This window comes from Bos javanicus, chromosome 15 (assembly GCF_032452875.1).
Source record: "Bos javanicus breed banteng chromosome 15, ARS-OSU_banteng_1.0, whole genome shotgun sequence".
Lineage (NCBI taxonomy): Eukaryota > Metazoa > Chordata > Mammalia > Artiodactyla > Bovidae > Bos > Bos javanicus.
The window spans coordinates 6,833,486-6,855,546 of record NC_083882.1 but is presented as its reverse complement, the minus strand read 5'-3'; the positions used below and the strand labels follow the sequence as shown (position 1 = coordinate 6,855,546).

General features: G+C 36.8%; 1 protein-coding gene across 4 annotated transcripts in view; it reads left to right on the top strand.

Annotated features, from left to right (window-relative positions):
- The window catches only part of CEP126 (centrosomal protein 126), a 138,681-nt gene that overhangs the window by 3,785 nt on the left and 112,835 nt on the right, over window positions 1–22,061 (top strand). For all 4 annotated transcript variants that reach the window (XM_061440127.1, XM_061440129.1, XM_061440126.1 and 1 more), the window contains exon 2: window positions 3,122–3,241. In XM_061440127.1, coding sequence (XP_061296111.1) covers window positions 3,122–3,241 — 120 coding nt within the window. The remainder of the gene's footprint in view (window positions 1–3,121; window positions 3,242–22,061) is intronic.

Sequence of the window (22,061 nt, the reverse complement as noted above, 5' to 3'; positions counted from 1 at the left end):
TTTATCTGCTGAGAATTTTCTCCAAGGAAATCTTTCAGCAAGCTTTTATTATGCCATTACCATATTCTAAGCACCATGCCAGGCATATTATATTTTATAGAAATGTAGAGGAGATACACATGATGTACCCATGAGAGTGTCATATCATCCAGTGAGGGTTAGAAAAAGCTTCATAGGGTAAGAACTGTTTGAGGTGTCCCTGAAAGGATGGGTAGAGTTAGCCAGCATGTACCAAAATATAATGGCATACTATGTCATAGCTTGTTCTGTTAATAAGTATCTTGGTATGATAGTGTGACTGAGCTAGGAGTCATGTAGGGAAGTGTTGAAAAATGAAGATGAAAAAACAGACCAGATTATAGGATGCCTTATATTCTAATGTTATCATGAAAGTAACAGGGAGATTTTGGAGAACAGCAAAGAATGAGAGACATAGTGAGATTTGTGTTTAGCTGATTTTGTGGACGTTCAAATGGAGGATGACAAGTTTAGGAGTAGTATGATGAGTTAGAAGACTACTGAATTGGTCTGGGCAAGGGATTTAGAGCATCACAGTCAAGGCTGTAGAAGAAGGTACAGAAAAGAAAAAGAATCAGGATAGCTCTAATAATTTGACAAGAGTATTGGTTATATGATTCATAGTTATTAGTGGTGGTACAATATTTGAAAAAACCTAAATGAGCTACAATTAGAAAAAGACTATATTGGGAGAGGATGAGGTGGGGTATATTAGGCTATGCTTTTAAGTTACAGTCATTATGTATTACTTAGCCAATACTACAACCTATAATTTTCTTGGTTTTGTTGTTGGGTTTTTTTTTTATATAAATATATAACCTTTCTTTGAACAAGTATTTAATTATGGTTTTTATGGAAGTATCTTACCTTTACAGTACAGCTTGTATGAAAATAAAAGTTTAACCAGCCATCTAATATTTTTTAAATTTGAATACCATACTTTGAAGAGATGCAAAGGCAAAGCATTTTTTATAACTCAGCAGGCAATATTATATATATATATATATATATATATTAGCCATATATATATATGTAGAGAGAGATTTAATTAAATCTAACATATAGTTGTCAGAACATTATTACAAACATTACATTTGTGATTTTCTTTATGTTACTGTGCTGAGACTGCAAGCATGTTAAAACCTTGAACACAACTGTTTCCACGTGCATCACACTCCTTCATATTTCTCACCTGAACCGAAGCAACTTCTCCCTTTGCTCCCACCCAACAGTGTTGATCTTGGGTACCCTGAAAGGAAGTTGCACTTTCCTCCACTGAGATGTTGTGATTTAGCAGTTAGCCATCTTGTTGAAGTCTGACTCCTTCTAATAAATTACTCTATTGGAAGAAGAAGCTAAATCTTTAGCTTTTTCCATGCTAACAATGAACCAGATTCCTTCCTTTTTTTTTTTTGTTTCAATTTTATAAATCCTTCAAAAGAAACATTAAATAAAAATATCATGTATGCAAGTGCATGTATTTGTTTATGGTGAGGTACAAAATTTTATAATAAATTATTAATGGCCAATGGCATAAAAATAGATAAATAGCAACATAATTGAAAGTGCCCATTTGCAAAGTTTCAAATGACTAAAACATTCAAATAAATGTGATTGGTTTGAAATATATAGTATTGGATAGTTTTTTTTTTTTACTATGTTGATACTGAAACACTGTAGGATCCTAAAATTAAGACATTTTGAATTAACAAATTATGTACTGCTTAACTTATTATTTAATATGTTGTTTTATCACTAATATTTATATCTTATAAAAATTTTGATTAAATAGACCTCTTAAAGAGAATTTCAAATCTTTATTTGGGGGGAGGAGTGGTTTAAACATAGTTTATTCTAAAAAGACAACTAGGCATGCTCTCAATATATAACCTCAATACAATCTTATATACATCTGGAGGCCTGGCATGCTGCGATTCATGGGGTCGCAAAGAGTCGGACACAACTGAGCAACTGAACTAAACTGAATGATGAGGTACTGGAAATGGTAATTCAATGACCACTTCTTAAAACTTCAGAATCATTAAAAACAGAAAAATACTATGATAAACTTGATAAAGGCATTCAGTAATGCCAGTTGAAATGTAGCTGAGTAAATGCAGACATTAGTTAACCACAGCAATTCAACATTTAAAGAAATAAATTTCAAATGAATGGATGATTTAGATAACTAAAATACTCTTTATCTGGCAAACTTCTTGTAAACACTGCTATGTATGGTTTTCCTGATGGTTTGTTTTATAACCTATGAGTAAATCACCAAATTTTCCCAGTTATATTGCTAACTGATTTTTAATATTTTAATATGACTTTCATAGTGTGAATTGGAGAAGGCAGTGGCACCTGGAAAATCCCATGAAAATGTTGACCAAAACGTTTAACTCATCTACTTTATATTAGTGAAATATAACCTCCTTTCATTTTTCTACATGCATTCCTAAGATGTACATGTGTGTTAAGTCACTTCAGTTGTGTCTGACTCTGTGCAGCCCTATGGACTGCAACCTGCCAGGCTCTGTCCATGGGATTCTCCAGGCAAGAATGTTGGAAGTGGGTTGCCATTTCCTTCTCCAGGGGATCTTCCTGACCCAGGGATCAAACCCAGGTCTCTTAACATCTACCTGTATTGGCAGGCAGATTCTTTACCACCAGCACCACATGGGAAGCCCAACATTCCTAAGATAGCAACTTGTTAATAAATCCCAGGGACGGAGGAGCCTGGTAGGCTGCCGTCTATGGGGTCGCACAGAGTCGGACATGACTGAAGTGACTTAGCAGCAATAAGTACCCAAATATCTGTATAATGAAAGAAAAGATAGACATTCTCCTTATCTAGGCTCATGATGTATAAAAGTAATTAATTTTTCCTCAAAGAAAATGTGATGTATCTTCAGATCTATTATCAAGTCAGGAAAAAATAAAACATCTGCCAGTCATACACTGACACTAATGTGTACACATACTAGTTATTCCACAAAAAATCATTACATCATTATATGAGGCCGTAATTATATTTATCAGGTAGCACTGACATTCATCCAACTAAAGACGTAAACCACTGTCCTTAACTTTATGCTGTTATTAGAGATATGAAAATTCATTTTGAGAAAAATTTAGAAGAAGAGCGCCAAATATTACTGCAGCAACAAAAAATATGTCGAAATCGAGCACGTAAATATTTTGTGGAGTCAAACCGGAGAAAAAAGTAAGTAACTGTATTTTATTCAAAAGCATAGAAACTCAGTCTTTATAAATTAATAATTTCTCTACTTTGTAGCATTTTATGAACCTAAGTCATGACAGTGATTTCTGTATAAAATTGATCAAAATTTTTGTGACTTTTAAATTTTATTGTTTTTCTGCCACACCACAGAATGATGTATCATCTAGTTTAGTAAATGTAACTGAGGCAGTCTTTTCTTGGTATAGAATTTATTAGTGTCATATCTACTTCTTAAAATGACTATAAAATATATTCTTCATTTTTTGTGTCATTTTATGATAAAAGGTGACCAATTAGCATTTATGCTCTAATAGAATATATTTTATTTTAATTATTATTCACTTACATATAATTTTTATGTATGTACTTCCCTCATTCATCCAGTCAGAAAAATAGGGGAAATATGAATAATGGTGGAAATATTATAAAAAGAATTTTATAAATGATTGCCACTTTAAAAAAAGAGCTTTCTAGTATAAACTGGCAACTAAATAAAGTAAAAACGCAAATGCAAACAAGCCTATCTCTGCTTGACATTTCTCAAAATTCATTTGAATTGCTGGTTTATTTTTTAATGCAGAGTGGTTATGCCATTTTTATTGTTGTTTCTTTCTCCCTTGTTTATATTTCTGCAATAGCTGAATAGCAGAAAATCCCTAGAGTTTATTAACTACATCATTGGGCATATGTTGCAAATCCCATTTGGGGAATATAAAATTGTTTACCTGTAATTTTTTTCTGGCACTGTATTTCTCTTTAGAGTAGCTCTGTACTGCCTGGTGTAGTTGATAATATTTAATGAAGCTTCATTTTGTTTCTGTTTTTTATTTGTGTATTTCTGTTTTTCCCCTACCTTTCAGCTCCTGAAGCTTATAAAAGGCACTGATAGATGTTCCATAAAGATGAATAATCTTATGTTGAAAGAGTCATTGGCTTTGGAGTCAGAGATCTAGGTTAAAATCCTAGCTCCATCAGTTAGAGCAAGTTATTTAAGCTCTTTGAGCTTTAGTTTCTCATTTATGATTGGAATTAATACTATGTATTTCAAGGAATTATTATGTAGAGCAAAAAAGTTTAATAATAGAAATGGTTGAGAACACATATACAAAATATTTGTCATGTAGTGCTTCAACATTAAAGCTTATTTTATTAACAAATTAGTATCTGTCAATTGTACATTTTTAATAGTCTTGCTGTATGAAATGGCAGGCTTTATATGTGGAATTTGATTCATAAAGTTCCAACCTATCTTGTCTCATCAAATACCATAAGAATTCTGATGTAGAAAATATAGAAGAAAATTTTGGGTTTAAAATTCTAAGAGGCAGTACATTTTCCAGTATAATTTCATTATGTTTTCCTTTTCTGTTGCCCTACAGATGGGTAAAGAAAACCTGTTTTTATGTAAAACCACATAAAAGTGTTTTTTTAAACACTAATCATTTATTTCTATATTCACCTTTTATAAAGGGAATGAAATTCTAGATACACTTCTGAACTTCAGAATATATCTATCATTGTGACTTTTTTGGCCTTGCCATTATCTATCCATTTATGCTTTACATCATCTGAGTTTATGGTGTCTATTCATATTATGGTCAGAGTTTAGAAAAACTATTTTTCCTACAGGTAGAGATGGTCTCCTAACACTTAGGTGTTTTCCTACAAAATAAGATAAATTTGTACTTTGACATTGTCAATACTGTCTCCCCAGTAGTACTCAAAAGATCTTCATAGCCCCAAGTGCTCTTTTTTACTTTTATTAATTGCCTAAAAATCACACACATTTTATTTTCTTGTTACCATTTTTTGCGTTTCTGTTGCCAGTATTTTTCTTGTATGTGTTTATCGCATTCTTAAGTTTTCTATTCTGTCACTCAGTATTCATACAGTGAAGTCCCCTTTGTTTCTCTCCAAGACCTTCCTCCACCAGTAGTTACTGCTGTAATAGATACACCCATAGACCTAATCACAATAGGCATCCTGAGACTTCCCTTAATTGCTCTTAGCAATTAGAGCCACAGTTTCTTGTCTTCCATAGCATCCCTTTTTTTGTTTTGTTTTATAATATTAATTTGTGGGAACACAACCTCAAATAACTTTCTAGTTAGGCTGCTTTGTGGACCAAGTAATTTTAATATATACACATACTTAAAGAATATTAACTTATTTCCTACATTGTTTTTAATTTTCAACTTAGAACTATCTTTTGATAAATTAGTGAAGAGGCATTTATTCATCAACAGCATAGCTAATTCAGTACCAATTATTAAATACTATATTAGGAGAAAAAATAATTTTGGTTAATCTGTTTCATCATTATAAGTTAGAAATGTCAATAATCAGATCCAATATGGCTTCATGAGGAAACTAAATAGAAATAAATTTTAAGAAGTAAAGAACTCGAAAGAAACATTCAAATAGTTTTAAAACAATATAATGTAAGTATGTAGGCTTAAAAGTTCAGATGATCAGACAAAACTCCTATGTAGCTATATAACCAACTGGCATAATAAGAAAGAAAAGGATTGAATGGGGAAAACTGCCCAAATAAAGCAAAGAGGAAACACTAGCAAGTGGTGAGGGTCAGGCACTTTGGAAGAATCTTTAAAACCTGTAATAAAGAAGCTTCCTTAAATATCCTATAGGCAGAAAAAAAATTACCTAGAGAATCACAGGGTGAATTATTTGGTGAACATGAAGTATGAGGTAGCTACATTATCTATTTGTGAGAATGGTGGAGTATGGAGTTCCCCATGAAGCAGGAAAACTGTACCTTGGAATAAATAAGGACTTATACTTTAAGGAATTTAAGTCATATTAATCAAGCCTACATATATAGATGTATGGAATAAGCTAAAAAATATAAACAGATTCAAATAAATCCAATTATCAGTAGATTTAAATATCCCTGGATATATTATCCATGCATGCGTGCTCAGTGGCTTCAGTTGTGTCCAACTCTTTGGTACCCTATGGACTGTAGCCCATAGGCTCCTCTGTCCATGGGATTCTCCAGGCAAGAGTACTGGAGTGGGTTGCCATGCCCTCCTCCAGGGGATCTTCCCAACCCAGGGATCAGACCCACGTCTCCTGCATTGCAGGTGGGTTCTTTTCCACCGAGCCACCAGTGAAGCCCATGTTATCCATAATATGTTCATAATATATTAAAGAGAAATAAAAGGAATTCAGGATATTTAGAAGTTATTTTCAGCTATTGAACGTGTTATAAAGGATAACATTTATTCATTCAATTAACATTTGAAAGTGTAGTGAAAGTGTTAGTCTCTCAGTCTGAGTCATGTCCTACTGTTTGCAACCCCATGGACCATAGCCCACGAGGTTCCTCGGTGCATGGAATTCTCCAGGCAAGAATACTGGAGTGGGTTGCCATTTCCTTCTCCAGGGCATCTTCCCAACCCAGAGATCAAACGTGGGTCTCCCACAGTGAAGGCAGAGTCTTTACCATCTGAGCCACCTTTCATATACCAGAGGATAAAAAATAAAATGCATCATTCTTGCTTTCTATTTACTAATAATGAAGTAGTAAAAAAAAAAAAAAAAAAAAGGATGGTAGTGCTGTACAGTAAATACTACAATTGAGTCACCAACAAGGTGCTGTGGAAATACATCTCACACAGTACATGACAAAGAATTCCTGGAAGGGTAAATTCTTATTAGATAATGAGGAGTTAGCTCACTTGAGCGGCAAAGGAGAACAATATGTGAAAAAACTTAAATGTTATGAAATAAAAGACATTAAAAAATAGTTTTATGTGATTTAGGCACTGGAAAATGTGGAAGGGTATCAGGAGAGGAAACTATAGAGCTGACAGGAGACATTACTAAAATAACTTTTGTGCCAGTCTAAAGAAATTAAACTCTATCCTGAGATGCTATTGAAAGAGTAAAAGAGAGATGGATGCTCATGTTCATATTTTATCTCATTATAACAAAGGGTAGAGAATGAATTGAAAGCATAGGCTGGAGGCAAAGAGGAGGGGTAGAAAGCTGTTATGGGAATCTAAGCAAGAGAAGGTATGAAGCTGGCCTATGAAGGCAGAGTCGGGATTGAGTAGTAGGGTCAGTAGGAGTCAAGGGTCAGTTATGGGTGGCTCATGAAGAGCATTGTCAGAAGAGGAATACTCATCAATTATGCAAACCTTATTCTGACATTTTTAATACAAATCTAAATTACAATGCATATTTCTGTCATCTTTTATATAGATTATGATAAATGTGTTTGATCTTTTCTTCATGCCTTTGAATCATTATTATGGGCATCAAAATATTTTACTCTGTTATGTTACTGTGTTGCCCTTGAGCTATTAAGTTTAATTAGTTTACAATACTAGCCTCTACTGGTTAGCTTGGTGAATTCTTTGTTAAAAGATTTTTTCCCTTACTGCGTAGCTGTAATTTCTTTTTTAAAGTTAAATTTAACTTTGTTATTGTTACTGTTTAGTCGCTAAGTCATTTCTGACTCTTTGAGACCCCATAGACTGTACCCCACCAGGCTCCTCTATCCTTGGGACTTCCCAGGCAAGAATACTGGAGTGGGTTGCCAGCCCCTTCTCCAGGGGATCTTCTACACCCAGGGATTAAACCCAGGTCTCCTGCATTGTCAGGCAGATTCTTTACCACTGAGCCTCCATTTTGAGGTAATTGTAGATTCACTTGCAATTGTGAAAAAAAATACAGAAAGATCCCATGCATGCATGCTGACTTGCTTCAGTCATTTCTGACTCTTTGTGACCCTTTGGACTGTAGCCTGCCAGGCTCTTCTTGCCCATAGGATTCTCCAGGCAAGAATACTGGAGTGGGTTGCCATGCCCTTCTCTAGGGGATCATCCCAACCCAGAGATGAACCTGCGTCTCCTGCAGCTCCTGCCTTGCAGGTGTATTCTATACCGGTGAGCCACTGGGGAAGCCCAAGATCACATTATACTCTCTATTCAGTTTTCCCCGGTGGTAACATCTAGAAAAACTATAGTGCAGTCTCACAACCAGGATAATGACATTTATATAGTCAAGACACAGAGCATTTCTGTTATTTCACATTGCCCTTTTATACCCATACCCACTTCCCTCCCACACCCATCCCCTGGAAATCACTAATCTGTTCTCATTTTTGTAATTTTTTTCATTTCTAGAGTATTATATAAATACTATCATATATATGTATAGTGTATATATTATATATATGATGATTTATGTATGATTCAGAATTGTCTTTTTTCACTCAACCCATTTCTCTGGGATTCATCCAGATCGCTGGATTATTATCGATTAATATCGAATGGATTATTACCATTCACCCATTAAGGATATCTGGGTAGTTCCCAGTTTGGAGTTGCTATGAATAAAGCTGCTATGAATATTCATGTATAGGTTTTTGTGTAAGCATTGAAGGCAGGAGGAGAAGGGGATGACAGAGGATGAGATGGTTGGATGGCATCACCGAATCAATGGACATGAGTTTGAGTAAACTCCGGGAGTTGGTGATGAACAGGGAGGTCTGGAGTGCTTCGGTCTATGGGGTCACAAAGAGTTGGACACAACTGAGTGAACTGAACTGAACTGAACATTTTTATTTCTCTGGAATAAATGAAGGAGTACAATTGCTGGATCATATGGTGGTTTAGTCTTTTAAAAAACTGCTAAATTGGTCTTCAGAGTGACTATCCACCAGCAGTGTAAGAGTGATCCAGTTTTCCACATCCTCATTAGCATTGATATTGTAACTATTTTGTATTTTAGCCATTCTTAAAGGTATAGTATCGAGAAGGAAATGGCAACCCACTCCAGTATTCTTTCCTGGGAAATTCCATGGACAGAAGGAGCCTAGTGGGCTACAGTTCCATTGGGTTGCAAAGAATTGGGCACAACTTAGCAACTAAACAGCAACAACAACAAAGGTGTAATAATATCTTGGTGTGGTTTTAACTGATATTTTCTTAATGCCTATTGATGCAGAATATCTTTTAATGTGCTTATTTGCCATCTGCCTATCTATGAAATTTCTCATAATGTCTTTTATCCATTTTCAATTTTTTTGAAGTATAGATAATTTACAATGTTATGTTAGTTTCAGGTGCACAGCCAAGTGATTCAGTTATACGTATATGCACGTTCTTAGATTCTTTTCTGTTACAGGTTATTACAGGATATCGAGTGCAGTTCCCTGTACTCAATATCCTGTAATATTGAGTATTACAAACTTGTTTGTTTTTTACCTAGTCTATGTATAGTAGTGAGTATATTTTAATCCCAAACCCCTAATTTATCTTCCTGCCCCTCCCACTATCCCCTTTTGTAACCATAAATTTGTTTTCTATGTCTGAGACTATTTCTGTTTTGTAAATATGTTAATTTGTATCATTTTTTAGAGTCCACATATAAGTGGTATCATATATTTATCTTTCTCTAACTTCACTTAATATGGTAATCTCTAAGTCCATAAGCAAATGGTTTTATTTCTTTCTTTTTATGGCCAAGTAATATTCCTTTGTATATGTATACTACTAATTTATCCATTCATCTGTTAGTGGACATTTTGGTTGCTTCTGTCAGGTTGGTTTATTTCTCTCCTTTCATTTTTGTCTCATCCATAACAAAGATTTGGAATGATGGACTAATTACAGCTAAAGCAGGCAGGATATCTTGACTGTTGTCTCATAATAGCAAGGATTCAAAACAACAGACTAGTTACAGATCAACTACAGCTCAAGCAGACAGAACTTTTATTAAACCAAAGAGTGGATAGTACACTCTGGAGACTTGGCAGCAGCTGTGGCTACGGTCCTCTTGGCTTCCATTTTTATACTTCCCATCTCCTCCTCTTGGTTCTGCCCTGTGTACCTACCACCAATCAGGAAAGGGAATGCAAATGGATGTATGCTCAAGGTCAATCAGGGAAGGGGGCATGTCTGGGCACATGCAAAAATAGCATTTTTACATATTCATCTAGGTGGGGGTGGGCTGGGAGCTTTGTTAATAGTTGCAAGTTACATAACAGGCTCTATTGGTCCTGCTTTCCCATATTTCAGTCTGTTATAATCATACGTATGTATAGAATATTTATGAACCTTTAATGGGCTCCTGGCTGCCTAAGGATACTTGAGGACACAGCTGTGTACAAGAGAGAATGTGCCAGAGTTGGAGAAGCCCTGTGGCGAGTCTGTATCCACTGTGGGCCTAGGGCACATGGGCAAGAATTGGAAAAGTCTCTGTGGCTGTTTTTGTAGCATATCTGTGAGCTCTCCTGGGAGTGTCTGAGGTGGGGTTTAGAGATCAGCTTGCATCCCTTTCCCTTAAGCCACCCCTCATTGCTCATGCCTAACTTCCTACCTAACATTCCATGTCTTGACTATTGTAAATAGTGCTGCTGTGAACATTGGGGTGCATGTATCTTTTCAAATCAGAGTTTTCTCCAGATATATGCCCAGGAGTGTGATTACAGAATCATATGGTGACTATTTTTAGCTTTGTAAGGAACCTCCATGCTGTTCTCCACAGTGGGTGCACCAGTTTAAATTTCCATCAACAATTTAGGAGAGTTCCTTTTTCTCCAGACTCTCTCCAGTATTTATTATTTGTAGGCTTTTTAATAATGGCCATTCTGACTGGTATGAGATGATACCTAACTGTAGTTGTGATTTTCTAATAATTAGTGATATTAAGCATCTTTTCATGTGTCTATTGGCCATCTGTACGTTTTCTTTGGAGGAATGTCTCTTTAAGTCTTCTGCCCATTTTTTTTTTATTGGGTTGTTTGTTTTTCTGATATTGAAGCTATGTGAGCTGTTTTTATATTTTGGAAACTAATTCCTTGTCAATAGCATCATTTGCAAATATTTTATCCCAGACTATAGATTGTCTTTTCATTTTGTTTATGTGCAAAAGCTGTGTAAAAGCTTTTAAGTTTAATTAGGTCCTATTTGTTTTTGTTTTTATTTCCATTAGTCCAAGAGATGGCTCCAAAAATATTGCTATGATTTGTGTCAGTGTTCTGCCTATATTTTCCTCTAGGAATTTTACAGTATCTAGCCTTACATTTAGATATTTAATCTGTTTTAAGATTATTTTTATATGGTGTTAAAGAATATTATAATTTCATTGTTTTACAGATAGCCGTCTAATTTTCCCAGAACCACTTCTTGAAAAGACTGTCTTTTCTCCATGTATAGCCTTGCCGCCTTTGTCTTCAGTTCAGTTCAGTCACTCAGTTGTGTCCGACTCTTTGCGACCCCTTGGACTGCAGCACACCAGGCCTCCCTGTCCATCGCCAACTCCCAGAGCTTACTCAAACTCATGTCCATTGATTCAGTGATGTCATCCAGCCATCTCATCCTCTGTTGTCCCCTTCTCCTCCTTCCTTCAATCTTTCCCAGCATCAGAGTCTTTTCCTTTGTCTTGGATTGACTTTTCATCCATTTTCTAATTAGATTATTTTCTTTTTTACTGTCGAGTTTTGAGAGCCCTCTATATATTCTAGGTACAAATCCTATGTCAAATGTGTGGTTTGCAAATATTTTATTCTGCACTGGAGTTTATATTTTCACCTTCTTAATAATAGAGTCTTTCCTAGAGCAAGTTTCTCATTTTTATGAAGTCCAGTTTATAACTTTTTCTTCTTATAGATTGCATTTTTGGAGAAGTCTTTGCTTAGTTCTAGGTCCTGAATATTTTCTCCTAAAAGTTTATAGACTTACAAACTGTAAAAAGTTTGTGTTTTTACAGTCTAGGTGTGTGATCTATTTTAAGTTAATTTTTTTATAGTGTGTGAGACATAGGTCATGGTTTTTTGGTTTTGTTTTGTTTAACCTATGGATATCCAATTAGTCCAGCATTCTTTGTTCAAAAACTATCTTTCCTCCATGAATTTTTTGCATCCTTGTCAGAAATCGTTTGTGCATATTTATGTGGGTCTATTTCTTGGTTCTTTAAATGGCAATCCACTCCAACACTCTTGCCTGGAAAATCCCATGGACGGAGGAGCCTGATAGGCTACAGTCCATGGGATCGCAAAGAGTCAGACATGACTGAGTGACTTCACTTTCACTTTCATTTTCATCCCTCCACGAAGGCTATTACCCAGTTTTGGTTACTGTGGCTTTAAGTCCTCAAATCACTTCCTTCCATTTTACTCTTTTTTTTTTTTTCAAAATTCTTTTATTCTATTTATTTTGCCTTTACATATAAAATTAAAATAATCTAGTTTGTATCTGTAAAAAATTCCACTAGGATTTTTATAGGAATTCTTTATACTTGTATATCTAAAGGGTATGGGAAGAATTGACATACTTTCTATGTTGAATCTCCTAATAAATCCACTGAGTATTTTTCTTTCAATAGTGTTTTTTAGTTCTAAAATTTCCATTTGGGTTTTCTTTGTATCTTCTGTTTAGTTTTTGAGACTTTATGTTTTCATTTGCAAACCTGTCAACTTGGTGTTGGCCTATGGACTATCTTTTTTCATTTAGTTTGTGATCTTCCTGGTTCTTAGAATGACAAGTGATTTTTCTACTGGAAATCAGACATTTTCATATCTTGTTATGAGACTCTGAAACTTACTTAAACCTTCAGCCTTAGCTGGCTTTCTCTGGCACTGTGCCAGCAGAGGAAAGGAGTAGGAGGGGGAGACACTGCTTCATTGCTGACTGTTGGAGGTGGAAGTCTAGGTTTACCCCTCTGTTGACAGGGTTGGGAAAGAGACTTCTTATCACTTCTGGGCAGTTGGAGTTACAGCTCCTCACGTGGTCCCCACTGGCACCACATTGGGAGTGGCCTCATTACTGTTAGTGAAAGTTGGTAAAAGTTTTGTCTTTCCACAGGCCTCTTGAACAGAATCCAACCAGGGGAAGTAGGGGATAGCTCATCACTGCAAGGCAGGTGATAGTGCAGACTCGCCAGGTAATTACTGCTAATACTGGGACTAGGAAGGACCTCATTATCACTGGATGGGGATGAAAGCCTAGCACTCTACTGAGCTGCTCTGACAGCCAGTTCCGGCTACATTCTGGCGAGGATGGAAATGAAATCTAGGCTCCCTACTCAGTCTTGGCTTAGATGGGAAAAGAACCACAGGTCTTTTTTTCTGTGATGTTTGGATGGAGTAATAAGATTACTGTCAAAAAGTTTTCTGTCTTGCTACACTGGCCTTTTCCTCCTCATGGAGCTACAGATAGCAGACTCTTTTTTTTTTTTTTTTTTTTGGTGGTGGTGGTGGTGAACTGAGAGATGGTGCTTTTTTGTCCTGTTGACATTTCTATGTTGCCTATTTCTCCCACTCCAGGTATGGGATATAAGAAGCCAAAAGAAAACTCAGGGAGCTTACGATCATGTTTTCCCTTGGATCCTGAGGTCCCTAGCCAGTTTACCTCCTTTTCTCCATCTTTCAGACTCTTCTAAATTTTTTTTATAAAAATGTAATGTCCAAGATTCTTATTTGTACTTAGTGAAAGACATAGCAGAAAGTCTGTTTACCTCCTCTTCTCCCGAAGCAAAATTTCTTTTTTTTAATCTTTTTTTTTTTAATTTTATTTTATTTTTAAACTTTACAAAATTGTATTAGTTTTGCCAAATATCAAAATGAATCCACCACAGGTATACATGTGTTCCCCATCCTGAACCCTCCTCCCTCCTCCCTCCCCATCCCATCCCTCTGGGTCGTCCCAGTGCACTAGCCCCAAGCATCCAGTATCGTGCATCGAACCTGGACTGGCAACTCGTTTCTTACATGATATTATACATGTTTCAATGCCCTTCTTCCAAATCTTCCCACCCTCTCCCTCTCCCACAGAGTCCATAAGACTGTTCTATACATCAGTATCTCTTTTGCTGTCTCGTACACGGGGTTATTGTTACCATCTTTCTAAATTCCATATATATGCGTTAGTATACTGTATTGGTGTTTTTCTTTCTGGCTTACTTCACTCTGTATAATAGGCTCCAGTTTCATCCACCTCATTAGAACTGATTCAAATGTTTTCTTTTTAATGGCTGAGTAATACTCCATTGTGTATATGTACCACAGCTTTCTTATCCATTCATCTGCTGATGGGCATCTAGGTTGCTTCCATGTCCTGGCTATTATAAACAGTGCTGGGATGAACATTGGGGTACATGTGTCTCTTTCCCTTCTGGTTTCCTCAGTGTGTATGCCCAGCAGTGGAATTGCTGGATCATAAGGCAGTTCTATTTCCAGTTTTTTAAGGAATCTCCACACTGTTCTCCATAGTGGCTGTACTAGTTTGCATTCCCACCAACAGTGTAAGAGGGTTCCCTTTTCTCCACACCCTCTCCAGCATTTATTGCTTGTAGACTTTTGGATCGCAGCCATTCTGACCGGTGTGAAGTGGTACCTCATAGTGGTTTTGATTTGCATTTCTCTGATAATGAGTGATGTTGAGCATCTTTTCATGTGTTTGTTAGCCATCTGTATGTCTTCTTTGGAGAAATGTCTATTTAGTTCTTTGGTCCATTTTTTGATTGGGTCATTTATTTTTCTGGAGTTGAGCTGTAGGAGTTGCTTGTATATTTTTGAGATTAGTTGTTTGTCCGTTGCTTCATTTGCTATTATTTTCTCCCATTCTGAAGGCTGTCTTTTCACCTTGCTAATAGTTTCCTTTGTTGTGCAGAAGCTTTTAAGGTTAATTAGGTCCCATTTGTTTATTTTTGCTTTTATTTCCAATATTCTGGGAGGTGGGTCATAGAGGATCCTGCTGTGATTTATGTCGGAGAGTGTTTTGCCTATGTTCTCCTCTAGGAGTTTTATAGTTTCTGGTCTTACATTTAGATCTTTAATCCATTTTGAGTTTATTTTTGTGTATGGTGTTAGGAAGTGTTCTAGTTTCATTCTTTTACAAGTGGTTGACCAGATTTCCCAGCACCACTTGTTAAAGAGATTGTCTTTAATCCATTGTATATTCTTGTCTCCTTTGTCAAAGATAAGGTGTCCATATGTGCGTGGATTTATCTCTGGGCTTTCTATTTTGTTCCATTGATCTATATTTCTGTCTTTGTGCCAGTACCATACTGTCTTGATAACTGTGGCTTTGTAGTAGAGCCTGAAGTCAGGTAGGCTAATTCCTCCAGTTCCATTCTTCTTTCTCAAGATAGCTTTGGCTATTCGAGGTTTTTTGTATTTCCATACAAATTGTGAAATTATTTGTTCTAGCTCTGTGAAGAATACCGTTGGTAGCTTGATAGGGATTGCATTGAATCTATAAATTGCTTTGGGTAGTATACTCATTTTCACTATATTGATTCTTCCAATCCATGAACATGGTATATTCCTCCATCTATTTGTGTCCTCTTTGATTTCTTTCACCAGTGTTTTATAGTTTTCTATATATAGGTCTTTAGTTTCTTTAGGTAGATATATTCCTAAGTATTTTATTCTTTCCATTGCAATGGTGAATGGAATTGTTTCCTTAATTTCTATTTCTGTTTTCTCATTATTGTATAGGAATGCAAGGGATTTCTGTGTGTTTATTTTATATCCTGCAACTTTACTATAGTCATTGATTAGTTCTAGTAATTTTCTGGTGGAGTCTTTAGGGTTTTCTACGTAGAGGATCATGTCATCTGCAAATAGTGAGAGTTTTACTTCTTCTTTTCCAATTTGGATTCCTTTTATTTCTTTTTCTGCTCTGATTGCTGTGGCCAAAACTTCCAAAACTATGTTGAATAGGAATGGTGAAAGTGGGCACCCTTGTCTTGTTCCTGACTTTAGAGGAAATGCTTTCAATTTTTCCCCATTGAGGATAATGTTTGCTGTGGGTTTGTCATATATAGCTTTTATTATGTTGAGGTATGTTCCTTCTATTCCTGCTTTCTGGAGAGTTTTTATCATAAATGGATGTTGAATTTTGTCAAAGGCTTTCTCTGCATCTATTGAGATAATCATATGGTTTTTATTTTTCAATTTGTTAATGTGGTGTATTACATTGATTGATTTGCGGATATTGAAGAATCCTGGCATCCCTGGGATAAAGCCCACTTGGTCATGGTGTATGATCTTTTTAATGTGTTGTTGGATTCTGATTGCTAGAATTTTGTTAAGGATATTTGCATCTATGTTCATCAGTGATATTGGCCTGTAGTTGTCTTTTTTTGTGGCATCTTTGTCAGGTTTTGGTATTAGGGTGATGGTGGCCTCATAGAATGAGTTTGGAAGTTTACCTTCCTCTGCAATTTTCTGGAAGAGTTTGAGCAGGATAGGTGTTAGGTCTTCTCTAAATTTTTGGTAGAATTCAGCTGTGAAGCCGTCTGGACCTGGGCTTTTGTTTGCTGGAAGATTTTTGATTACAGTTTCAATTTCCGTGCTTGTGATGGGTCTGTTAAGATTTTCTATTTCTTCCTGGTCCAGTTTTGGAAAGTTGTACTTTTCTAAGAATTTGTCCATATCTTCCACATTGTCCATTTTATTGGCATATAATTGTTGTTAGTAGTCTCTTATGATCCTTTGTATTTCTGTGTTGTCTGTTGTGATCTCTCCATTTTCATTTCTAATTTTATTGATTTGATTTTTCTCCCTTTGTTTCTTGATGAGTCTGGCTAATGGTTTGTCAATTTTATTTATCCTTTCAAAGAACCAGCTTTTGGCTTTGTTGATTTTTGCTATGGTCTCTTTTGTTTCTTTTGCATTTATTTCTGCCCTAATTTTTAAGATTTCTTTCCTTCTACTAACCCTGGGGTTCTTCATTTCTTCCTTTTCTAGTTGCTTTAGGTGTAGAGTTAGGTTATTTATTTGACTTTTTTCTTGTTTCTTGAGGTATGCCTGTATTGCTATGAACTTTCCCCTTAGGACTGCTTTTACTGTGTCCCACAGGTTTTGGGTTGTTGTGTTTTCATTTTCATTCTATGCAAATTTTGATTTCTTTTTTGATTTCTTCTGTGATTTGTTGGTTATTCAGCAGCGTGTTGTTCAGCCTCCATATGTTGGAATTTTTAATAGTTTTTCTCCTGTAATTGAGATCTTATCTTACTGCATTGTGGTCAGAAAAGATGCTTGGAATGATTTCTATTTTTTTGAATTTACCAAGGCTAGCTTTATGGCCCAGGATGTGATCTATCCTGGAGAAGGTTCCATATGCGCTTGAGAAAAAGGTGAAATTCATTGTTTTGGGATGAAATATCCTATAGATATCAATTAGGTCTAACTGGTCTATTGTATCATTTAAAGTTTGTGTTTCCTTGTTAATTTTCTGTTTAGTTGATCTATCCATAGGTGTGAGTGGGGTATTAAAGTCTCCCACTATTATTGTGTTATTGTTAATTTCTCCTTTCATACTTGTTAGCATTTGTCTTACATACTGCGGTGCTCCCGTGTTGGGTGCATATATATTTATAATTGTTATATCTTCTTCTTGGATTGATCCTTTGATCATTATGTAGTGACCATCTTTGTCTCTTTTCACAGCCTTTGTTTTAAAGTCTATTTTATCTGATACGAGTATTGCTACTCCTGCTTTCTTTTGGTCCCTATTTGCATGGAAAATCTTTTTCCAGCCCTTCACTTTCAGTCTGTATGTGTCCCCTGTTTTGAGGTGGGTCTCTTTGTAGACACCATATGTAGGGGTCTTGTTTTTGTATCCATTCAGCCAGTCTTTGTCTTTTGGTTGGGGCATTCAACTCATTTACGTTTAAGGTAATTACTGATAAGTATGATCCCGTTGCCATTTACTTTATTGTTTTGGGTTCGAATTTATACACTGTTTTTGTGTTTCCTGTCTAGAGAATATCCTTTAGTATTTGTTGGAGAGCTGGTTTGGTGGTGCAGAATTCTCTCAGCTTTTGCTTGTCTGAAAAGCTTTTGGTTTCTCCTTCATACTTGAATGAGATCCTTGCTGGGCACAATAATCTGGGCTGTAGGTTATTTTCTTTCATCATTTTAAGTATGTCTTGCCATTCCCTCCTGGCTTGAAGAGTTTCTATTGAAAGATCAGCTGTTATCCTTATGGGAATTCCCTTGTGTGTTATTTGTTGTTTTTCCCTTGCTGCTTTTAATATTTGTTCTTTGTGTTTGATCTTTGTTAATTTGATTAATATGTGTCTTGGGGTGTTTTGCCTTGGGTTTATCCTGTTTGGGACTCTCTGGGTTTCTTGGACTTGGGTGATTATTTCCTTCCCCATTTTAGGGAAGTTTTGAACTATTATCTCAAGTATTTTCTCATCGTCTTTCTTTTTGTCTTCTTCTTCTGGGACCCCTATGATTCGAATGTTGTAGCGTTTAATATTGTCCTGGAGGTCTCTGAGATTGTCCTCATTTCTTTTAATTTGTTTTTCTTTTATCCTCTCTGATTCATTTATTTCTACCATTTTATCTTCTAATTCACTAATCCTATCTTCTGCCTCTGTTATTCTATTTGTTGCCTCCAAAGTGTTTTTAATTTCATTTATTGCATTATTCATTATATATTGACTCTTTTTTATTTCTTCTAGGTCCTTGTTAAACCTTTCTTGCATCTTCTCAATCCTTGTCTCCAGGCTATTTATCTGTGATTCCATTTTGATTTCAGATCAATTTCACTATCATTATTCGGAATTCTTTATCAGGTAGATTCCCTATCTCTTCCTCTTTTGTTTGGTTTGGTGGGCATTTATCCCGTTCCTTTATCTCTGGGTATTCCTCTGTCTCTTCATCTTGTTTCAATTGCTGAGTTTGGGATGTCCTTTCTGTATTCTGACAGTTTGTGGAGTTCTCTTTATTGTGGCATTTCCTCACTGTGTGTGGGTTTGTACAGGTGGCTTGTCAAGGTTTCCTGGTTAGGGAAGCTTGTGTCGGTGTTCTGTTGGGTGGAGCTGTATTTCTTCTCTCTGGAGTGCAATGAAGTGTCCAGTAATGAATTATGAAATGTCTATGGTTTTGGGGTGACTTTGGGCAGCCTGTATCTTGAAGCTCAGGGCTGTGTTCCTTTGTTGCTGGAGAATTTGCTTGGTATGTCTTGCCCTGGAACTTGTTGGCCCTTGTGTGGTGCTTGGTTTCAGTGTCGGTATGGAGGTGTTTGATGAGCTCCTGTCAATTAATGTTCCTTGGAGTCAGGAGTTCCCTGGAGTCAGGGCTTGGACTTAAGCCTCCTGCTTCCAGTTATTGGTCTTATTTTTACAGTAGTTTCAAAACTTCTCCTTCTACACAGCACCATTGATAAAACATCTACGTTAAAGATGAAAAGTTTCTCTACCGTGAGGGTCACCCAGAGAGGTTCACAGCATTACATGGAGAAGAGAAGAGGGAGGAGGGAGTTAGAGGTGACCCAAATGAGATGAGGTGCAATCAATAGTGGAGAGGGTGGGCTAGCCAGTAATCACTTCCTTATGTGCGCTCCACAACTGGACCGCTCAGAGATGTTCACGGAGTTATACAGAGAAGAGAAGAAGGAGGAAGGAGACAGAAGTGGCCAGAAGGATAAAAGGGGGAATGAAAAGGAGGGAGACAGATCCAGCCAGTAATCAGTTCCCTAAGTGTTCTCCACCGTCTGGAACACACAGAAATTCACAGAGTTGGGCAGAGTAGAGAGGGGTTAGGGAGGAGACACATGTGACCTGGTGGAGAAAAAGGAGAGTCCAAAGGGAGAGAGAGCAGTCAAGCCAGTAATCTCGCTCCCTAGTGAAAAATGGGTACTGAAGATTGGGTTCTTAAAGGTACAAAATTGGTAACAAATACATAAAAGCAAAAATTAAAAATCTAGAGTAGAGTTTGGAATTTCAAAAATACAATGTTAAAGAAGAAGGAAAAGAAAGAGAGAAAAAATGAACAAACAAAAACAAACAAGGTCACGAAAATTATAAAGAAAATATAGGTACAAAATTCATGACTAATACCAAAAAGCAAAAGTTAAAAATCTAGAGTAGAGTTTGGAATTTCAAAAATACAATGTTAAAAAAAAAGAAGAAAAAGAAAGAGAGAAAAAAAACAAACAAAAGCAAACAATGTCGCAAAAATTATAAAGAAAATACAGGTACAAAATTGATATCAAATACCAAAAAGCATAAATTAAAAATCTAGAGTAGAATTTGGAATTTCATATATATAATGTTATGTAAAAGAAGAAGAGAAAGAAACAGAGAAAAAAAAAGTCACAGAAATTATAAAAAAAAACTATAGGTACAAAATTGATAACAAATACCAAAAAGCTAAAATTAAAAATCTAGAGTAGAGTTTGGAATTTCAAAAATGCAGTGTTAAAGAAAAGAAGAAGAAAAAAAAAAAAGGTCAAAAAATTATTAAAATTATGTATATGAAGTTTGCTGAAGAAAAAAAATAGGGTCATTTTTTTTTGCAAAGTAATAGGTTATAAAAGTGAAAATTAAAGGAATAATAGAGGACTTAAATTTTTTTTTAATTTAAAAAATAAAAGCAAGAAAGAATGATCGTAAAAATAGTAAAAATATATCTAGGACTTTCTCTGGTTTTGTTGTGAGTATTGTGGGTTCAGTTCACTTTTGGCTAGTTCCTTGGTCCGACTTATATTTCTCAAGATCTATAGGCCCCTTCCTATGTAGTCGGTAGTAACCACAGGGTTTTAATCTATTACCTGTAGCTTCCAAGGCAGTTCCCTCTGTTATAGCTTCTTCTGTTTGCTGGTCTCTTCAGTGTCTGGTTTCTGCCCTGACACAAAGGGGATGGTGGAGGACACTTTTTTTTTTTAGGCTCACTTGTTCAGTTGCGCTGTGGGGAGGGAGGGAGGGATCCTGCAAACAAATAACACTGGCATGTGCTCGCAGTGCCTCAGCCACACTGGGTCTGCCCCCGCTCACGGCGCGTGTAGCCTCCCTGCCCACACTGCTCAGGCTCTAGGTTGTTCCACCAGGAACCATCCGTGGCTGGCCCTGGGCTGCCTGCACCTCCCAGGTCCAAGCCGCTCAAGTTCAGGCACTCGGGTAGTCCTCAGAGGCGCAGACTTGGTTGGGCCTGCGTTTTGTGCCCTTCCCAGGTCCGAGCAGCTCAGGTGATGAGGTGTTTGGCGAGCGCGATTGCTGCAACTTATCGCCTCCCTGCCGCTCGGTTATCTAGGTGTACAACTGGCGCACCTTCTCAGGCAGATGTTGACCGTCCAGACCCCCAAGAAGTTTTAGTTAGCAAAGAAGCCTGCTTACAGTTTTATAGATAATGTCTCTCTGGGGCTGCGATTGCCCCCTTCCGGCTCTGGCTGCCTGTCACGGGAGGGGGAAGGTCTGGAACTGGCTATCTCTGTTCAGTCCTTTGTTCCATGCATGGGCCTGGCGGTGTTTTAGGTTAGGGCTGGCTTTTCGCGTGGTAGATATCCCACAGTCTGGTTTGCTAGCCCAAATTTTTTCACTCAGGTAGCGCTCAGGGTATTCAGGCCAGGTCCTTACTCTCAGCGATGCAGCCCGCGCTGCACCTCCCTGCCCAGCACCCGCTTGCTAATGGCGTGTGCAGGCGTCTGCGCTGCTTTTCCGCTGGGGGAGTTACCGCAGGGCTCGCAATCTGCGAGTTTTAATTGTTTATTTATTTTTTCTCCCTGTTATGTTGCCCTCTGTGCTTCCAGAGCTCGGCACAGATTCAGCAGTGAGAAGGTTTCCTGGTGTTTGGAAACTTCTCTCTTTTAAGACTCCCTTCCCGGGACTGAACTCCGTCCCTTCCTCTTTTGTCCCTTTTTTGTCTTTTATATTTTTTCCTACCTCCTTTCGAAGACTTGGGTTGCTTTTCTGGGTGCCTGATGTCCTCTGCCGGCATTCAGAAGTTGTTTTGTGGAATTTACTCGGCGTTTAAATGCTCTTTTGATGAATTTGTGGGGGAGAAAGTGTTCTCCCCGTCCTAGTCCTCCGCCAT